Genomic DNA, 18,426 nt, shown 5'->3' with positions numbered 1-18,426 from the left:
TGCCTCAGGGGTGTGTGCTTAGCCCCCTGCTCTACACTCTCTATACTCATGACTGTGTAGCTAGGCATAGTTCAAATACCATCTATAAATTTGCTGATGATACGACTATTGTTGGTAGAATCTTAGATGGACACGAGAGGGCGTACAGAAGCGAGATATGCCAACTAGTGGAGTGGTATCGCAGCAACAACCTGGTACTCAACGTCAGTAAGATAAAAGAGCTGATTGTGGACTTCAGGAAGGGTAAGACGAAAGAACACACACCAATCCTCATAGAGGGATCAGAAGTGGAGAGACCGAACAGTTTCAAGTTCCTGGGTGTCAAGATCTCTGAGGATCTAACCTGGTCCCAACATATCAATGCAGTTATAAAGAAGGCAAGACAGCAAATATACTTCATTGCAGTTGTACAAGGCCTTGGTGAGACCGCACCTAGAATATTGTGTGCAGTTTTGGTCCCCTAATCTGAGGAAAGACATTCTTGCCATAGAGGGAGTACAGAGAAGGTTCACCAGATTGATTCCTAAGATGGCAGGACTTTCATATGAAGAAAGACTGGATCAACTAGGCTTATACTCACTGGAATTTAGAAGATTGAGGGGGGATCTTATTGAAACGTATAAAATTCTAAAGGGATTGGACAGGCTAGATGCAGGAAGATTGTTTCCAATGTTGGGGAAGTCCAGAACGAGGGGTCACAGTTTAAGGATAAAGGGGAAGCCTTTTAGGACAGAGATGCAGAAAAACTTCTTCACACAGAGAGTGGTGAATCTGTGGAATTCTCTGCCACAGGAAACAGTTGAGGCCGGTTCATTGGCTATATTTAAGAGGAAGTTAGATATGGCCCTTGTGGCTAAAGGGATCAGGGGGTATGGAGAGAAAGCAGGTACAGGGTTTTGAGTTGGATGATCAGCCATGATCATACTGAATGGCAGTGCAGGCTCGAGGGGCCGAATGGCCTACTCCTGCACCTATTTTCTATGTTTCTTTGTTTCTGTGTTTCATTAGGAGTTGAAGTGCTTTGGTAAGTCAACAAATACACTCAAAAACTTCTATAGATGTACCGTGGAGAGCATTTTGACAGGCTGCATCACTGTCTGGTATTGGTGGGGGGGGGGGGGGGGGAATGGCTACTGCACAGGACCAAAAGAAACTGCAGAGGGTTGTAAATTTAGTCGGCTCCATCTTGGGCACTAGCCTACAAAGTACTAGGGACACCTTCAAGGAGCGGTGTCTCAGAAAGGCAGCGTCCATTATTAAAGACCTCCAGCACCCAGGGCATGCCCTTTTCTCACTGTTACCATCAGGTAGGAGATACAGAAGCCTGAAAGTACACAGTCAGTGATTCAGGAACAGCTTCTTCCCCTCTGTCATCTGTTTCCTAAATGGATATTGAACCCATGAACACTACTTCTCTTTTTTAATATACATTATTTCTGTTTATTGCACGAGTTTAATCTGTTCAACATATGTATACTATAAGTTGATTTACTTATTTATTTATTATGATTATTATTTTATTTTTTTTTCTTCTTCTTCTATATTATATATTGCATTGAACTGCTGCTGCTAAGTTAACAAATTTCACAACACATGCCAGTGATAATCTTATTCCATATACTGCACGCATTCAGAAACAACACCTTCAGTCCTGCTTTCACCCTTTTCAATTTTGTCCGCCTTTTACGTTGCAACTCATCCTGTTGATGGCAATTTTGCCCTAACAACAGCCTCTCTTCACTACACATTGCTTCTGTTTGTAAACCAGCTACCTTATCTTCAACACTATCATTAACCTTTCCTACGATACTTCCTCCCATCTACGTACTTACTGGAGCTTTTGTAAGTTGTTGATGAAACATTTCATGAAACAACCTATGGACTCACTTTCAAGTACTCAGTATTATTTCTTTCTTTATTTACTGTTGGTATTATTATTTGTCTTTTTATTGTATCTACACAGATTCTCTTCTTCTGCGCATTTGTTGTTTGTCAGTGTTTTCGTGTAGTCGTTCATTGATTCTATTGTGTTTCTTTGTTCTACTGTGGATGCCTGCAAGAAAATGAATCTCAGGGTAGTGTATGGTGATATATATATATGTAGTCTTGATAATAAATTTACTTTGAACTTTGAAAATTTCTAAGATTTATGTGTAGGTGGTGAAGTTGTGTGAGGAAATGTTACTGCGTTTATCGTATGCAAATACCATAATAACACTTTTAATGCAACTTACACATAAGTTATAAGAGCCTTCAAATTCAGTTTTAATACTTGTGTTAAAATTTACAATAAAATGAAATTAAAACCCCTAATATGAATATTTCATATATTTTAATAAATCTCCTTTGTGAATTACATCGCTGTTAACCTTCTCTCATCTGTCTTTAGACTTGCATTTCATATTTGTTGGAACAATAATCAGCTTGAATGTTTAAATCAACGCAAATGAAAAATGACTTTTCCATTGATGGAAATTATGCAAATTAGCATAAACATTCTTTTATAAAATTAGCATAAATAAATAAACATTTATTGTCTATGATGCATTGGATCATGTGGTTAAGATTTAACTTGCTTCTTTCAGATCTGTTCAACTCTGCAACTATGGTCTCAGAATTCCTTTTTAACTAAACTAACTGGAGTGTGGTCTTGATCCCAGAGTTGTGTTGGTCTCCTCTGCTTTCCTCCATGAAAGATCAAGCATCAAGGAGTTACCATGTATTTACCACATATATTTACATGTACAGTGGATTCCAGTCAATTGGGCCATTAGTTAATTGGGGCAGCCACTTATTTGCGACGTCTCTTAAAGAACAAAAATAAAATTGAGAAAATAATTGGGATTCCCTTTGTTTACTTGGGACTTTGCCATTTTATTGGGACAGGAGACTTGCTGAACAGATTCTAACTAGCATCAGTTGTACACACTTGTGCGGCCACTAGACGCTGCACCATGCTTAGAGCTAACAGTTCTTAAGTAGCATCAGTTTTGTGTGTTTGTGTTCAAAAGCAGTGATTTTTGTTACTGATAGTTGGCGAGAAAAAAAAAGCAGTAAGACAATTCAGAACTGCTTTGCTCACTGCAATTTCAAACGTTCAGGCTTGGTGATGCCAGTAATGGCCAGAAGTAAAAGTAAAATGAATTCACTACTTCAAGTTAGGAACTACAAAGAATTTTAAAGTATCAAAAATCACCTGGAGATGTACAGTTCAATGAAAATGAAGATTTGGAGGATGCAATCATTGAAAGAATTTTATGAAGGGAGTCCATTAGGTGTCTTGGTACTAGGCACTAGGTGTCTGCACTGATTTTGTTCATTTACAATCAATCAAAAGAATACAGTAGTGTAAACTGGATGAATTCCTCCATTGATAACTATAAGGAAATAATACACAGCTTTATCGTACTGTAAAGGTATGGGTTGTGTTCTAATTTGTTCTGTATTTCATTTAAATGCAGAATTGTTACTTCATTAAACAGGAGTTAGCCTTTTTTCATATGTTTTTTTTTACTATTTCCATGAAACTTCAGCTAACTGGGGCACCCAATTAATTGGGCTGGTACCATTCTGTCTCAATTAACTGGAACACACTCTATTAGAATTCTCTGTGGAGTGTTGATGCGACATCCACAAAAATCAATAGCATTCAACAAATATAAGAAAAACAAATTATATAAGAAATAAACATAGAGGTTAAAGTACTGATATGGAATAAAATGTGCATAAATGCATAAATAAAGCATATATTTACAAAGTAAACAGCATTATAAAAAGTGGTTTAAAGTGTTTCTACAGTGCAATGACTGAGGTAATAGACGGGGGGGGGGGGGGGTGTGGCTAACTAAAATGTTTGAATTCCCCTGGTATCTCTCCTCTCAATTCTTTCTTTCATGGCAATTCACACACAATGCTGGAGGAACTCAGCAGGTCAGGCAGCATCAATGGAAATGAACAAACAGTTGAAGTTTCTAAACAAGATCCTTCGTCATGACTGGAAAGGAAGGGGGAAGATGCCAGAATAAAAAGGTGGGGGTGGGGAAGGAGGAGAGCTGGAAAAGTGTATGGAAAAGGTCAAGGGCTGGAGATGAAGGAATCCGATAGGAGAGGAGAGTGGACCATAGGAGGAAGGGAAGGAGGAGTGGCACCAGGGGGATGTGATAGGCAGATGACAACAAGTAAGAGGCGAGAGTGCAGAATAGAAGAACAAGGAAGGGAAAGGGAAATTTTTCTACCAGAAGGAGAAATCAATATTTATGCCATCAGGTTGGAGGCTACTCAGATGGAATATGAAGCGCTGCTCTTCCACCCTGAAGGTGGCCTCATCATGGCATATGCGGAGACCATGGACCGACATGTTGGAAAGGGAATGGGAATGGGAATGGGAAATAAAATGCCAGTCCACCGAGAAGTTCAGCTTTTGGCGGATGGAGCAGAGGTGCTCAACGAAGCGGTCCCCCAGTTTACAACAGGTCTCACCAATGTAGAGGAGGCCGCATCAGGAACATCGAACACAATAGACAACCCCAGCAGATCCGCAGGTGAAGTGTAGTCTCACCTGGACAGACCGTTTGGGGACCAGAATGGAGATGAGGCAGGAGGTGTATGGGTAGGTGTAACAAATGGGCCATTTCTAGCAATATGTCACGGGAGGGAGATTAGTGGGAAGGACAAATGGACAAGGGAAACACAGAGGGAGTGGACCCTGTGGAAAGCGGAGAGGGGGCGGAGGTAAAGATATATTTGGTGGTAGGATCACGTTGGAGATGGTTTAGATCAGTGGTTCCCAACGTGGGGCGTACGCCCCACAGGGGGGTAATTTGATTTTTAAGAGGGGCAATTCGAGAAAGAGTTATTAACAGTGAATTTTTTCTAGTAAGTCTGTGTGAGTATGAGTGTGTGTGCGAGTTAATACATATGTGTATATACAGTATGCATACATAAAAATACTTGTGTGTATGTACGTGTAATTGCGTATGTACTGTATATATAGTGTATCACCATCATTACAACCATCAAATGGCTTTCATAATTAAATTAATGAATTGACTGATGTAGGAAGGAACGAATGAACAAGTCCAAACGCGTAAGAAACTTGTACGAGGTCGTGCCAATGCTGCTTTTTGCAGTAGCTTTCGGTTCTTGGTGGTGTGAAGGTGTGTACATTGCGTCATCTCTTTTAAATGGTGTATCTGTCTTTGTATGCTGTAGAAACGAATCGCCATTGTTTTATTTATTTATTATTATTATTATTATTTTAATATCACTTAATGTTCTTTTTTTTACAATTTCTTAGTAATTTCTTCCTCAGAACTTTAACAGTCCTTTGATTCTTTTATTTTTCTCTTTCATGAATGCCATGTTCTTTGGAAGCTTGTTTAAACCAAGTTAATGGTCTTTTAGGCTTCCTCCAGGTGAATAGGAGTTCACTTTTTGAATAATAAGAATTATATATCACCACAGGGGGCATCAGGATTTTAGAGGTGATTAGGTGGGGCATGGCCAAAAAAAGGTTGGGAACCACTGGTTTAGATCCTTCATAGTACATAGGAAAATGTTTGCAGTTTTCAATATATAATGATCAGGTGTACAATTGTCCCCACCATGTCTGTGATCACAACCTCTTATGATCTCAAATATCTATCGAGATTCTAAACATCCAATAGAATAGTCTGATTTGAATCTTAAATTTGAAAACTTCTCACTGCTGCCAACAGGAAGGAAGTACAGGAGCCTTAGGTCCCATACTACAAGGTTCAGGAACAGTTACTGTCCTACTGAACCAGCCTGAACATCTGTACTCACCACGACCTGATCTGGTTATTGAGCACAACCTTTGGACTCTCGAGGACTCTACAACTCATGTTCTCAGTTTTATCTACTCACTTATTTCTTTACTAAAGTTCAAAGTAAATTTACTATCAAAGTACATGCAGTACCTTTAACCATATATAACCCTAAAATTTATTTTCTTGTGAGCATTCACAGCAAGTACAAGAAACACAACAGAATCAAATGAAATACCTCACCCAACAGGACAAACAGCCAATGTGCAAGGACAACAAGGTGTACAAATACAAAAAGAAAAAGAAAGCAAATAAATAATAATGTATAAATAAACATGCAATAAATGTTGAGATGAGATGAAGTGTCCTTGAAAGTGAGTGTGTAGGTTGTGGAAACAGTTCAGTGACAGGGCAAGTGAAGTTGAGTGAAGTTATTATTACTTGCTAATTTTTGTACTTGTACGGTTTTTCATTTATCTTTAGGTTTCCGTTGATTCTATTGTACTTGTTCTGTTATGAATGCCTGCAAGAAAATGAATCTCAGGAAAGTATTTGTTGACGTACACATATTTTGATAATAAAATTTACTTTGAACTTTGAAAATACACTTTTAGTTTATCCTTTGTGTGAATTTCATAGAACTATCAGTGCTGACAGTAAATAACTGGCCAATCTGATGATTGAAGGGATGTCATGTGTAACTTTTTCCACATTCAGATGACTTCTCTTTTCTCGGAAAGCTCAGCACTAAATTATTCTGACTAAGATCAGGTTAAACAAATGTTCAGGAGTTTACTGGAAGTTGCTCTTAATTCATGTAAGAAAAAAGGGAATTAATAAAGTGGAACTGAAATGAACCACTGTGCACGTGGAGAATCAGCTCAACTGAATCTTTCTGCAATCATCTTATTTGTAAATGAAGAAGGAAGAAATCCTTGAAGTGATTTTTGTAGTAAAATTATATGTAGCATTATAAAGATCAGGTTGGTAATTTTGCCAATTGTAAAATCATAAGACCATAAAACACAGGAGCAGAATAGGCCATTCAGCTCATCGAGTCTGACCCTTATTATCATCATCATGGCTGATTTATTATCTCTCTCAAAGCCATTCTCCTGCTTTCTGCCAGTAATATTTGATGCCCTTACTAATCAGGAACATATCAATCTTTGCTTCAAATGTAGCCATTGATTTGGCTACCAAAACAGAAATCCCTCCTCATCTCTGTTCTAAAGGAACATCTTTGTACTTTAAGGCTGTACCCTCTGGTCCTAGAGTCTCCCACTATAAGAAACAACCTCCCCACATCCACTCTCTCCAGGCCTTTCAGTATGCAATAGGTTTCAAAGAGATTCCCTCCCTCATTCTCCCTGCTTTAATAGGTACACCTGTACACCTGCTCATTAATGCAAATATGTAATCAGCCAATCATGTGGCAGCAACTCAATGCACAAAAGCATGCAGACATGGTCAAGAGGTTCAGATGTTGTTCAAACAACAGAATGAGAAAGAAATGTGATTTAAGCAACTTTGATCATGGGATAATTGTTGGTGCCAGATGGGGTGATTTGAGTATGTCCTGGGATTTTCATGCACAGCACTCTCTAGAGCTTACAGAGATTGGTGAGAAAAACAAAAATCATCCAGTGAGTGACAGTTCTCTAGGTGAGAATGTCTTATTTATGAGAGAGCTCAGAGGGGAATGGATAGACTGGTTCAGGCTGACATGAAGGTGGCAGTAAGACAAATAGCTATGTGTTACCACAGTAGTGTGCATAAGAGCATCAATGAATGCACACCACGTTGAACCTTGAAGTGGACAGGCTACAACAACAGAAGACCATGAACATAAACCCAGTGGCCACTTTACTAGGTACAGGAGGTATCTAATATAGTGGCCACTGAATGTATTAACTTTTGTAATTTGTAGATTTTTTTTGTCTTTACAGTACACTGTTGCTGCAAAACAACAAATTTTGCATCATTCGTCAGTGATAATAAATCTGATTCCAATTCAGATTCTAAAGGCAAAAGAAACAAAATTTTCCAAGTCAGCAGAACCATGAGTTATATTGAAAGGGGAAGAGGATATTATGAAACAAAAAACAACATAAGGCCACAGACCTCTGAAAGAAACATTTCATTAAGATAAAAGCAGCTTCAGAATGGGAGCGGAATGCTTATGGAAAACTCAAAAGTGGCAGAAGATCTTTTTTCTTCTCTCAATAGTGATTTTACACAATGTGGAACCAAGAGCACAGTTATCAGGTGAGCAATTCTTTTTTTCTGACAATTTTCTTGTGTATTTAACCCATTTTTTGACAGGAAAGAAGAAGATCTGACCTGGTCAACACAGCACACAACTAGCTGACTTCTTAAACATTCAGACAAAGGATCGTTTGTACCTGAAACAGTAATTGATCACTTCTTTTGGCCAAAACCAAAGATAAATTTTGCTCCTTGCTTCAGACTTTCACACAATTTTGCTTCTTATCTAAGGAGAAAAGTTTTTAAAAATTTCATTGTCGTCAAAACTTACAAAGAATTACATAATCTTGAATTCATTCCTCATGATAATACAGTTGATTATATTGTAATCTATTGCTTGTAACTACACTCAGTGCTCACTTTATTGCTTGTTAATGCAAATATCTAATCAGACAGTCATATGGTAGAAACTCAATGCTGAAATCCCTGCAGACATGGTCAAAAGATTCAGTTGTTGTTCAAACAAGCACAAGAATAGGAAAGAAGTGTGATCTAAATGCCTTTGACCGTGGAATGATTGTTCGTGCCAGATGGGATGGTTTGAGTATCTCAGGAACTGCTGATTTATATGCACAGTAATCTCTAGAGTTTACAGAGAATGGTGCGAGAAACCAAAAAACATCCAGTTAGCTGCAGTTCTGTGGTTGAAAATGCCTTGTAAATGAGAGCAGTTGAGGAGAATAGCCAGACTGGTTCAAGGTAACAGTAAGGCAACAGCAATTCAAATAACTATATTTGTGTGTGTGCAGAAGAGTATCTCTGAATGCACAACATGTCAAAACCTTGAAGTGGATAGGCAGTATAAGACCATGAACATATGCTCAGAGGCCACTTTATTAGATACAGGAGGTACCTAATAAAGCCAATGAGCGTATATAGGAAAGAAATGATTCCCTGTCTGCAATTAAAGGAAACAGTTAAATCTTTCAGCAACTTTGTTTTTATGGATTAGAAATTTCAGTGTATCTTTTGATATTCATTGCTGAACAATAATTGTAGCTTTGTTTCTATTTAATCATTAATATAATCGCAAGAGCTTATTATCACATGAGATTACAGCAAAAGTTTTGCATTTAGCCTCAAGTGACAGTTCCTCAGTTGATCAGTTCTGTGTTATTGGAATATTTGTAATCCATTGATTAGATGCTGCCCGGCTAGTTTTATCATGGGATCCTGATGGCTTAAATATAGAATAATAGGTACATGTGGATTAAGTATAGACTTGGCTCAAATGGTTTATATGTAAAGTAATGGGTCCATGAGTTGTCATGGTCCGGATCGGTTTCCCTTTAAATTTAGTTAGGTTGCAATCCAGACCATTGACTCCTTGTTCCCTTCTAATTCCGTTTCACGCGTCCCTTGAGCTTGGCAATCAAGGTAATCTACCCTCGACCCGAACTGGCAGCTTATAAGCCCCTGGCTTTAGCCGTTCGGTCCGAGAGCGTTAAAGAAGCCTTTACAAGCCGCCGCCACTACGACAAGCCAGAGTGATCCAGCCCGCATCGGAGTACCAGCAATTCACCTTCCGTCGCCAGAGTGACCCAGCCCGCATCGGAGTACCAGCAATTCGCCTTCCGTCGCCAGAGTGGGTCCGGGCAAGGTCAATCTACCAGGGGTGAGCTGAAGGCGGAGTCCTGACTCGACGTTCATGCCCCTTGTCCATGTCTACCCTTCAAAGAGTCCCGGCTCGATGCCTGAGTCTGAAGGAGGAGGCCTAGTTCAAGATTCCTTGTCCTGTGTTTTGGTGTCCACGTTTCTGGCTGCAGCAATCCATGGTATCCAAGTGTCTGGCGGTGGTGAATCAAGGTCCCAGTTTCCAAGTCCAAGGGCCGTGGTGGTCGCAATCCCCAGGGTCCAAGTCCAAGGTCCGCAGCTGTCCATGCTCCCCCTGTCCAAGTCCAAGGTTTGCATTCCTCTTTGTCTTCCTTGATTTCCCGATCTTCTGTGTAGCGAGTAAAAAAAGCTATGTTATTGTACCTAAGAAAGACGTGTTTGTGTCCTGCTTGTGGGTCCTCTCCCAGCACCCTTGTCCCCACCTCGTGACATGAGTGAACCCAAGTTTGAATCAAACTGGAGAGACTACATGAAACATTGCACATAATAATACTGGATATTTGGGATTTAGGTTAACATTATAATGACTTTTGTCTACAATCAGATCTATGAAGTCCCAATTCCATGTAACAGAAACAATATTGTGTAGCTATTCATTCCGTACTCTATAACTGCCTTTGGTCATCTGTATATTCATATCATTACTGAATAATGACAATAGTACAAAGTTGTACATGTTGAGTTATCTCACATCATAAAGTTTATAAATGACTCACAGATTTATCCAGTTTGGGTCCTGTAAACCAATAATTTTAAACACTGATGTCGATTTAATTGTGAATCATGAGTTGAGTGATTGCTTCCACAGGAAGTGAAAAAGTGCTATTTCTTTCTAAACCAGAGGTTCCCTGTGTTTTACATCTGTTTGTTCAGTGGTTTCATGTTTCCCTAAAGTCCTGCTTCCTTACATGTCTGGTTCATTACACGTTCTAATCAAATGCTTTCATCATCACATTGAGTGCAAGAGCTGTACGTTAAACTGAACTGCTCTAATGATCTTATGGAAATCTCTTGCCATAAGATATAGGAGCAGAATTAGGCCATTTGGCCCATCGAGTCTGCTCTGCCATTTCATCATGGCTGATCCACATTTCCACTCAGCCTCAACATCCTGCCTTCTTATCCCTTCATACCCTGAGCAATCAAGAAACTATCAACCTCTGTCTTAAATATACATAAAGATTTGGTCTCCACAGCGAATTCCACAGATTCACCACTCTCTGGCTAAAGAAGTCCCTCATCTCCATTCTAAAAGAATACACCTTTATTCTGAGGCTGTGTCCTCTGGTCTTAGACTTCCCCCACACCCAGAGGACTCTGGAATGGTTCCTCATCCACTCTATCAAGACCTTTCATCATTGGATAGGTTTCAATTAGGTCATCACTCAGTCTTCTGAATTCCAGTGAATACAGGGCCAGAGCCATCAAATGATTTTCATATGATGAGCCGTTTAAACCTAGAATCAAATTCATGAATCTCCATTGAACCCTCTTCAGCTTCAGCACATCCTTTCTTAGATAAGGGGCCCAAAACTGCTCACAATACTCCAAATGAGGCCTCACCAGTGCTTTATAAAGTCTCAACATTACATCCTTGCTTTTATATTCTAGTCCTCTTGAAATGAATACCAACCACATTTGCCTTCCTCACCTCAGACTCAATCTGCAAACTGACCTTTCAGGAATCCTGCACAAAGACTCCAACATCCCTTATCACCTCAGATATTTGTATCTTTGCTCTATTTAGAAAATAGTCAACCATTTCATTTCTTCTACCAAAGTGTATGTCCATACACTTCCCGACACTGTATTCCATCTGTCACTTCATTGCACGTTCACCTAATCTGTTGAAGTCCTTCTGTAGCCCCCCCTATTTCCTCAAAACTACCTGCATCTCTACCTATTTTCATATCATCTGCAAACTTTGGAACAAAGCCATCAATTCCATCATCCAAATCATTGACATAGAACATATAAAAAATCGGTCCCATCACAGACCACTGTGGAACAGCTCTAGTCACCATCAGCCAATCAGAAAAGGCTCCCTTTATTCCCATTCTTTGCCTCCTGCCAATCAGCTATTGCTTTGTCTAAGCTTGAATCTTTCCTGTTATACCATGGGCTTGCAGCCTGTTAAGCAGGCTCATGTGTGGCACCTTGTAAAAGGCCTTCTGAAAATCCAGTACACACCATCAACTGATTCTCCTTTGTCTATCCTGCTTGTTACTTCTTCAAAGAATTCCAACAGATTTTTCAGGCAAGATTTTTCCCTTGAGGAAACCATGATGTCTATAGTCTATTTTCTTATGTGCCTCCAGGTACCCCAAAGTCAGATCCTTAATAATTGACTACAACATCTTCCCAACCTCTGAGGTCAGACTAACTGGCCTATAGTTTCCTTTTTCTGCCTCTCTCCCTTCTTGAGGTGTGAAGTGACATTTGAAATCTTCCAGTCTTGTGGAACCATTCCAGAATCTAGTGATGCTTAAAAGGTCATTACTAATGCCTCCACAGTCTATTCAGCCACCTCCTTCATAACCCTGGGATGTACACCATTTGGTCCAGATGACTTCTCTACCTTCAGACCTTTCAGTTTCCCAAGAAGTTTCTCCCTTCACACCCTTCCTGACCGCTGACATTTCACACTTCCACCATATTGCTAGTGCCCTCCACAGTGAAGGCCGATGCAAAATACTTGCTCGGTATCCTGTGCCTTCCAAATTGCTTCCTGAAATTCCAGCCAGTGCTGCTCTGCCATCATCCCTGCCAGTGTTCTTTTCCAATGTTGGCCAGCTTCTTCCTCATGTCTCTGTAATTCCCTTTACTCTACTGTAATGCTGATACATCTGACTTTAGCTTCTCCTTCTCAAATTTCAAATTTGATCATATTATGATCACTTACCCCAAGGGTTCTTTTACCTTAATCTCTAATTTCCTTCTGCATTCTGAGTGAAAATGATTAATTCTTTGCTTGAATGCCAGTCCTAGAAGAATAGAGTCAAATAGCTGACAATCTTTTCATGAAAATTGTATTTTCCCTTCTCAGGGTATGAAAAACATACAGGAAAAGAGATTGCTTCATCTGCTCCTTTGATTTGATCAAGAAAAAGAATGTAGGAGAAATCAAAGTTCAAAAAGTTCAAAGTTCAAGTAAATTTATTATCAAAGTACTGTACATATATATCACCATATACAACCCTGAGATTCATTTTCTTACGGGCATACTCAACAAATGCAATAACCATAATAGGTTCAATGATAGACCACACCAACAGGGTGGACAACATATGTGCAAAAGGCAACAGACTGTGAAATGCATAAATAATTAAAGAAACATTACTAATAATAATAATAATAAATAACCAAAAAATATTGAAAACATGAGATGAGGAGTCCTTGAAAGTGAGTTCATAGGTTGTGGGAACAGTTCATTTGATGGGGCAAATGAACTTGAATTGTTATCGCCTTTGGTTCAGGAGCCTGATGGTGGAGGAGTAATAATCAGATGGTGTGAGTCCTGAGGCTCCTGTACCTTCTTCCTGATGGCAGCAGTAAGAAACGAGCATGTCCTGGGTGGTAGGGGTCCCCGATGGTGGATACTGCAGCCCTGCGACAATACACCATGTACAAGTGCTCAATGGTTGGAAGGGCTTTCCATTGAATGGAAAGAGTTTTCCATTCAACAGCATTGGTGTTTCTGTACCAGGCTGTGATAGATAGATAGATAGATAGATACTTTATTCATCCCCATGGGGAAATTCAACTTTTTTCCAATGTCCCATACACTTGTTGTAGCAAAACTAATTACATACAATACTTAACTCAGTAAAAAATATGATATGCATCTAAATCACTATCTCAAAAAACATTAATAATAGCAGCCAGTCAATATATTCTCCACCATACTACTATAGAAGTTTGGCAAAATTTTAAAAAAATTCCACTTTGTAAGTAATGGTTCCACAATGCTGGCATCCAATATCTGTTAATGAGTGCAGTTCCCAAGACATTAAGTGAAGTGTAAGATGTACGTGCAAAATGAAAGAAGATTTCTTTAATTCGTTCACAGGATGTGATTGTTGCTGACAAGACAAACACTTAATGCTAAGCTTGAACTGTTCAATCAAATGAGTGGCTTGCTAGGGAATCTCCAGAGGGCTGTTAAAAGTCAACTCCTTTGGAGGGTCGAAAGCAAGAAGGGGAAAGGCGGGCTTTCTCCCAAGAAGGATAATATCCAACAAGATAGGCTGTTACACTGATCAATTATCTTTAAGGATTCTCACTGATCTTAGCTTTTATTTCCAATTATATTTAATTACCGAAATTTAAAATGCCCAACGAGATGGTAGGATTCCATCTCGTGTCTCTGGGTGAAATGGCAGGGCATCTGGATGTTAATCTATGAACTTAACTCTTTCATGGTTGTAGAACGAGAAAACAAAACGTTGAGGTAAACGGAAATAGCTAAGTCATCACTTAAAGATTTCTGAACTCAACAGTAAGTCCTAAAGGCTAAAATGAGTCATTGTATCTGCCTCTTTTAACTTAAACCATCACTTTTGTTTATTCTTCTGCTTTCCTATCTGCCACAGGCCTTCCTACCTAATATCTCTAACTTTCACCAATATTATATTTTTCCATTGCTCTGGTATGGTGGGCACCTACTAAACATCTTGATGAACTACAACGTGTAATCCTGTCTCCCACTCTTCCTGTAGGTATAAATTGCATTGTCTACAATGAGGAATTCATGGAGTGTACATGGAAACACAGTGAAGGGGAAGCAAATTGTACCCTGTATTACTGGTGAGTCTGCTGGTCAGATACAACTATTTGGGACTCCTGTACTTCTTTAGGTTTTAATATTAAGAATTTATTCATATATTATTGTTTAACCCTGCTCACCTTCTTGTTCTTTTTTTACATCTAAGATACGTGGAGCAGAAAGATCAATAGCAAAATATCAGATATTTAGGGTTAAATATTACTTTAATTCAATCCCAAAGGAGAGGGTCCAGAGAAAGTTCACGAGAATGATCCCAGGAATGAAAGGGTTAATAACTGGGGGGGGGGGGTGTTTGATTGCTGTGGATCTGCATTCACTGAAGTATTAGAAGGATATGAGGGATCCCATTGAACCCTATCAAATATTGTAAGGCTGAGACAGAGTGGATGTGGAGACGAGTGGGGAAGTCTAGGATTAAAGGGCACAGCCTCAGAATATCAGAATATCCCTTTAGAACAGACATGAGGAGGAATTTCTTTGGCTAGAGGAAGATGAATCTATGAAATTCATTGCCATGGACAGTTATAGAGGTGAAGTCATTGGATATATTTAAAACAGAGGTTGATAAGCTCTTGATTAGAAGGGGTATCAAAAGATACGGGGAAAAGGTGGGATATTGGGGTTGAAAGAGATAATAACCAGCCATGATGGATTGGCGGAGCAGACTTGGTGGGCTGAATGGCCTGATTGTGCTCCTGTGTCTTAACGTCTTATGTTCAAAGTATTTAATTCTTCTAAAGTGATTTCACAACAAATCAATCATCATCATGTGTTACTCAGCCAAGCACTGAGGTCAAAGACTGCTACGTAAACTCAGCTGCTTCAGAAATCTTCTTCAAGAAGGGAAACATAATGTCTTTGCCTAGTCTTGTCTGTGCGTGCACCTGATTGCACACGATTGTTCCTGACTCTAAACTGCTTTCTAGCTTTGCCTGGCAAACTCTCAGACTTGAGTCAGAAGCACTTCTAGAGTTACTCAACAAGGTAACCAACAAATGCAGTGTCTCGAAATTCCTTCACCTTCTGACTTGTGTCATTTTGCACTACTGCTTGAAGCATGATCTACCTCTTTGTTTCAAAAGTTTGCAGCCATCAGGAAGTAATGTCACAAGGCAAAATGCACCTTTAGTGTGACCAAAGTGATGAAGTTTTTTCTCCTGTCTAACAATTAAGAATTTGAAAGCACAGTGAAGCATTTACTGAGTAACATTTCAACAATGACATCTTCCTTTGAGAATATTTGATAAAAATTAAATAGTATCTATTTTTCACTTCTTAATGGTATGCCTTAAACCCAGCACAGGAATGTAAGAACTACATTCAGCAGGGTGGCTGTAACATTGGATGCCATTTCTTGGCCACTGACATTATACAATTCAAAAATTTTTGTTTTCATAAATGGATCCAGTGACTCTGGAAATGGTACAACAAAAGTCAAATGTTTTCAGCTCCAGGACCAAGGTAAGAGTGTATGTCAATAAGGCACCAGCTACGGTGGGAACATTTAAAATAGGCGAAAGAGATTAGCTTAGTTTTAGCTTTATTTCTTACATGTACATCGAAACATTGGAACGTAAAGTGAAAAGCTTTGTTTGCGTTGACAGTGTGCCAGGACAGCCATCTGCATAGCATGCCAATAACTTAATAACCCTAACCCATACATATCTGGAAAATGGTAGGAAACCAGAGCACTTGGAGGCAACTCATCTGGTCAAGCAGAGAACTTACATCCAGTAGTGGGAATTGAACCCTGATCGTACTGCTAGTGGTGTAAAGCGATATGGTAACCGCTACATTACCATCCCACCCTTCATCTAAGCTGATATTCCGGATCGCTGTAAAATTCTGACTCTTCAATATTCGTTTTCTTCTTACTTCAGCTCTATCTCAGCCAGCCCACGCAGAGGCAAATCTTTGACTGAAGAGCTAATTTTCTGGTGTTGTTCCTAAAATTTTCTTTTGCTTGATTGACCTTCTATCTTCTTATTTCACCTTTGTAATCCAAAGTATTACTGTAAAGACCACCAAAGTACCATGAGAATTAAAAGCTTTATTTTGAAATCTAGAAGATGCATATGGGGGAATGAATGCTGTAGCAACAGACACTAAAACCACTGAAATCTTTGCCTTTTAAGTGAAATGGACCAGTGAGTGTGTCTTCCATCAGTTGTTTAAATTAATGTTTTGCTCAAAATAATGCAAAATCTCCATCATACTAAATTTGCTGTGTCATTTAAAACAGTGCACGGCTGGAAAATTTTGCATATGGTTAAAGAACCCTCCAACATTAAATGAAGGTAATTTCTGCCATAAAAATACTTTGTTCAAACATACATGAAACCTAACAGTAACTAAAGAGATATTGATTTCAATTGGGAGAATCGTGAAATTGTTGTTTATGCAGTGGTATAGAATGGAAAATTCCTCTCGCTACAAGACAGACCTTAATCACTATTCAGCATTTAGCTGGTTAAAAAAAAAGCCTCTTCGTGAATGCATCAGAGTATTGACCTACCAAACCTTTCTTCTCTTTCCCATCCCACAGTGCCGTTATCTCCCAACCTCTTCAGGCTCAGAGCACCATGTCCTTAAGAATTAGTTTCTTCTATATATCATTTCACAGTTAAAAAGTTATCATTATTTATTGGCAGAAAGGTGATAGATAGTTGAACAAACAACAACACAATTGCTTCCAAATACTTTGAGGTGAAGTTTTTGAAAGCCGGACATATTTTTCAAAGTACAGAATAGGAGAGATTGGTTAACCCTCTCATTGCTGGTTTTCATGTTTAATTAAATCCACCTTTATCTTCTCAAAATCTGACTTCAACTTTTGAGGTCTTAGTGCAAGACCATTTGTCTCAGTAAACATATAAACTCTGTGGCCACTTTATTAGATACATCTGCACACCTGCCCATTAATGTAAGTATCAAATCAGCCAGCTATCTGGCAGCAAATCAACCCATAAAAGTATGCAGACATGGTTAAAAAGCTTGCGACCAATGATCAGAATGTAGAAATGTGATATAACTGACTTTGACCATGGAATGATTGTTGGGGCCAGATGGGATGGTTTGAGTGTCTCAGGAAAGGCTGATCTCCTGGGATTTTTGTGCACAAAACACGCAGTGAGCAGCAGTACTGTGGGTAAAAGTGCCTTGTTAATGGAAGAGATTGGTTCAAGTTGACAGGAAGGGAACAGTAACTCAAATAAGCATGTGTTACAACAGTGGTGTGCAGAAGAGCATCTCTAAATGGACAACACATTGAATGTTGAAATGGATGGACTACAGCAGCAGCAGAGCACAAACGTACACTCAATACATACAGGAAGTACCTAATAATGTGGCCACTGAGTGTATATTCTACTACATATGTAAGTGTGTCATTTCTAGAAGAGTTGATATTGGCTTCATTGATAGAGACATTTTAGAATTTGAAAGCATAATGAGATTTATTTTTATTCATATCAGAGACACCAAAGGGAATTCTTATTGATTAGTTTTAATAGCAGGGCTTGCTATTCTACTGAGATAAATTACTTGAACATATAGAATAAAAGGATAGTGTAACATATTTTCCAGAAGACTCAATCAAGAGAAATAAAACAATAACTGAATTTTGTTTCAGATATTATTTTAAATCGATAAAGCTTCATTTATATTTGAGAATAATTAATGCAAGTGGAAACTGATAACATTTTATTCAACATGATTCAGTAAAAAAGGCAAATTAATATTTCTATTTTAGGTTGTTATAGAGGAGAGATTATTACTATGTCAAATAAATGGCAGAACATTATTGCAAACTTCAACCTTCGGGAATTTCAGTCAGTGAACTGACTTCACTGAAGTCCTCTGATCAAAGAACAGGCACTTAGAAACACAACTATTAGAAGTCAATTATCTTTACAAATTATAGTACTGTGTAAAAAAAAATCTGTAAAGCAAAGGTGCTTTCAAAAATAATGA

The 18,426-nt window shown here is 38.8% G+C and overlaps 1 protein-coding gene across 2 annotated transcripts in view; it reads left to right on the top strand.

Annotated features, from left to right (window-relative positions):
* The first annotated feature begins 7,916 nt into the window (after nucleotides 1–7,916).
* The window catches only part of LOC140734229 (interleukin-13 receptor subunit alpha-2-like), a 70,146-nt gene continuing 59,636 nt past the window's right edge, over nucleotides 7,917–18,426 (top strand). For both annotated transcript variants that reach the window (XM_073057918.1, XM_073057917.1), the window contains exons 1-2: nucleotides 7,917–8,054; nucleotides 14,387–14,474. In XM_073057918.1, coding sequence (XP_072914019.1) covers nucleotides 7,952–8,054; nucleotides 14,387–14,474 — 191 coding nt within the window. In that variant the 5' untranslated portion in view covers nucleotides 7,917–7,951. The remainder of the gene's footprint in view (nucleotides 8,055–14,386; nucleotides 14,475–18,426) is intronic.

Source organism: Hemitrygon akajei, chromosome 10, assembly GCF_048418815.1.
Source record: "Hemitrygon akajei chromosome 10, sHemAka1.3, whole genome shotgun sequence".
Lineage (NCBI taxonomy): Eukaryota > Metazoa > Chordata > Chondrichthyes > Myliobatiformes > Dasyatidae > Hemitrygon > Hemitrygon akajei.
The sequence above is the reverse complement of the archived record's forward strand: the minus strand, read 5'-3'. Positions and strand labels throughout refer to the sequence as shown.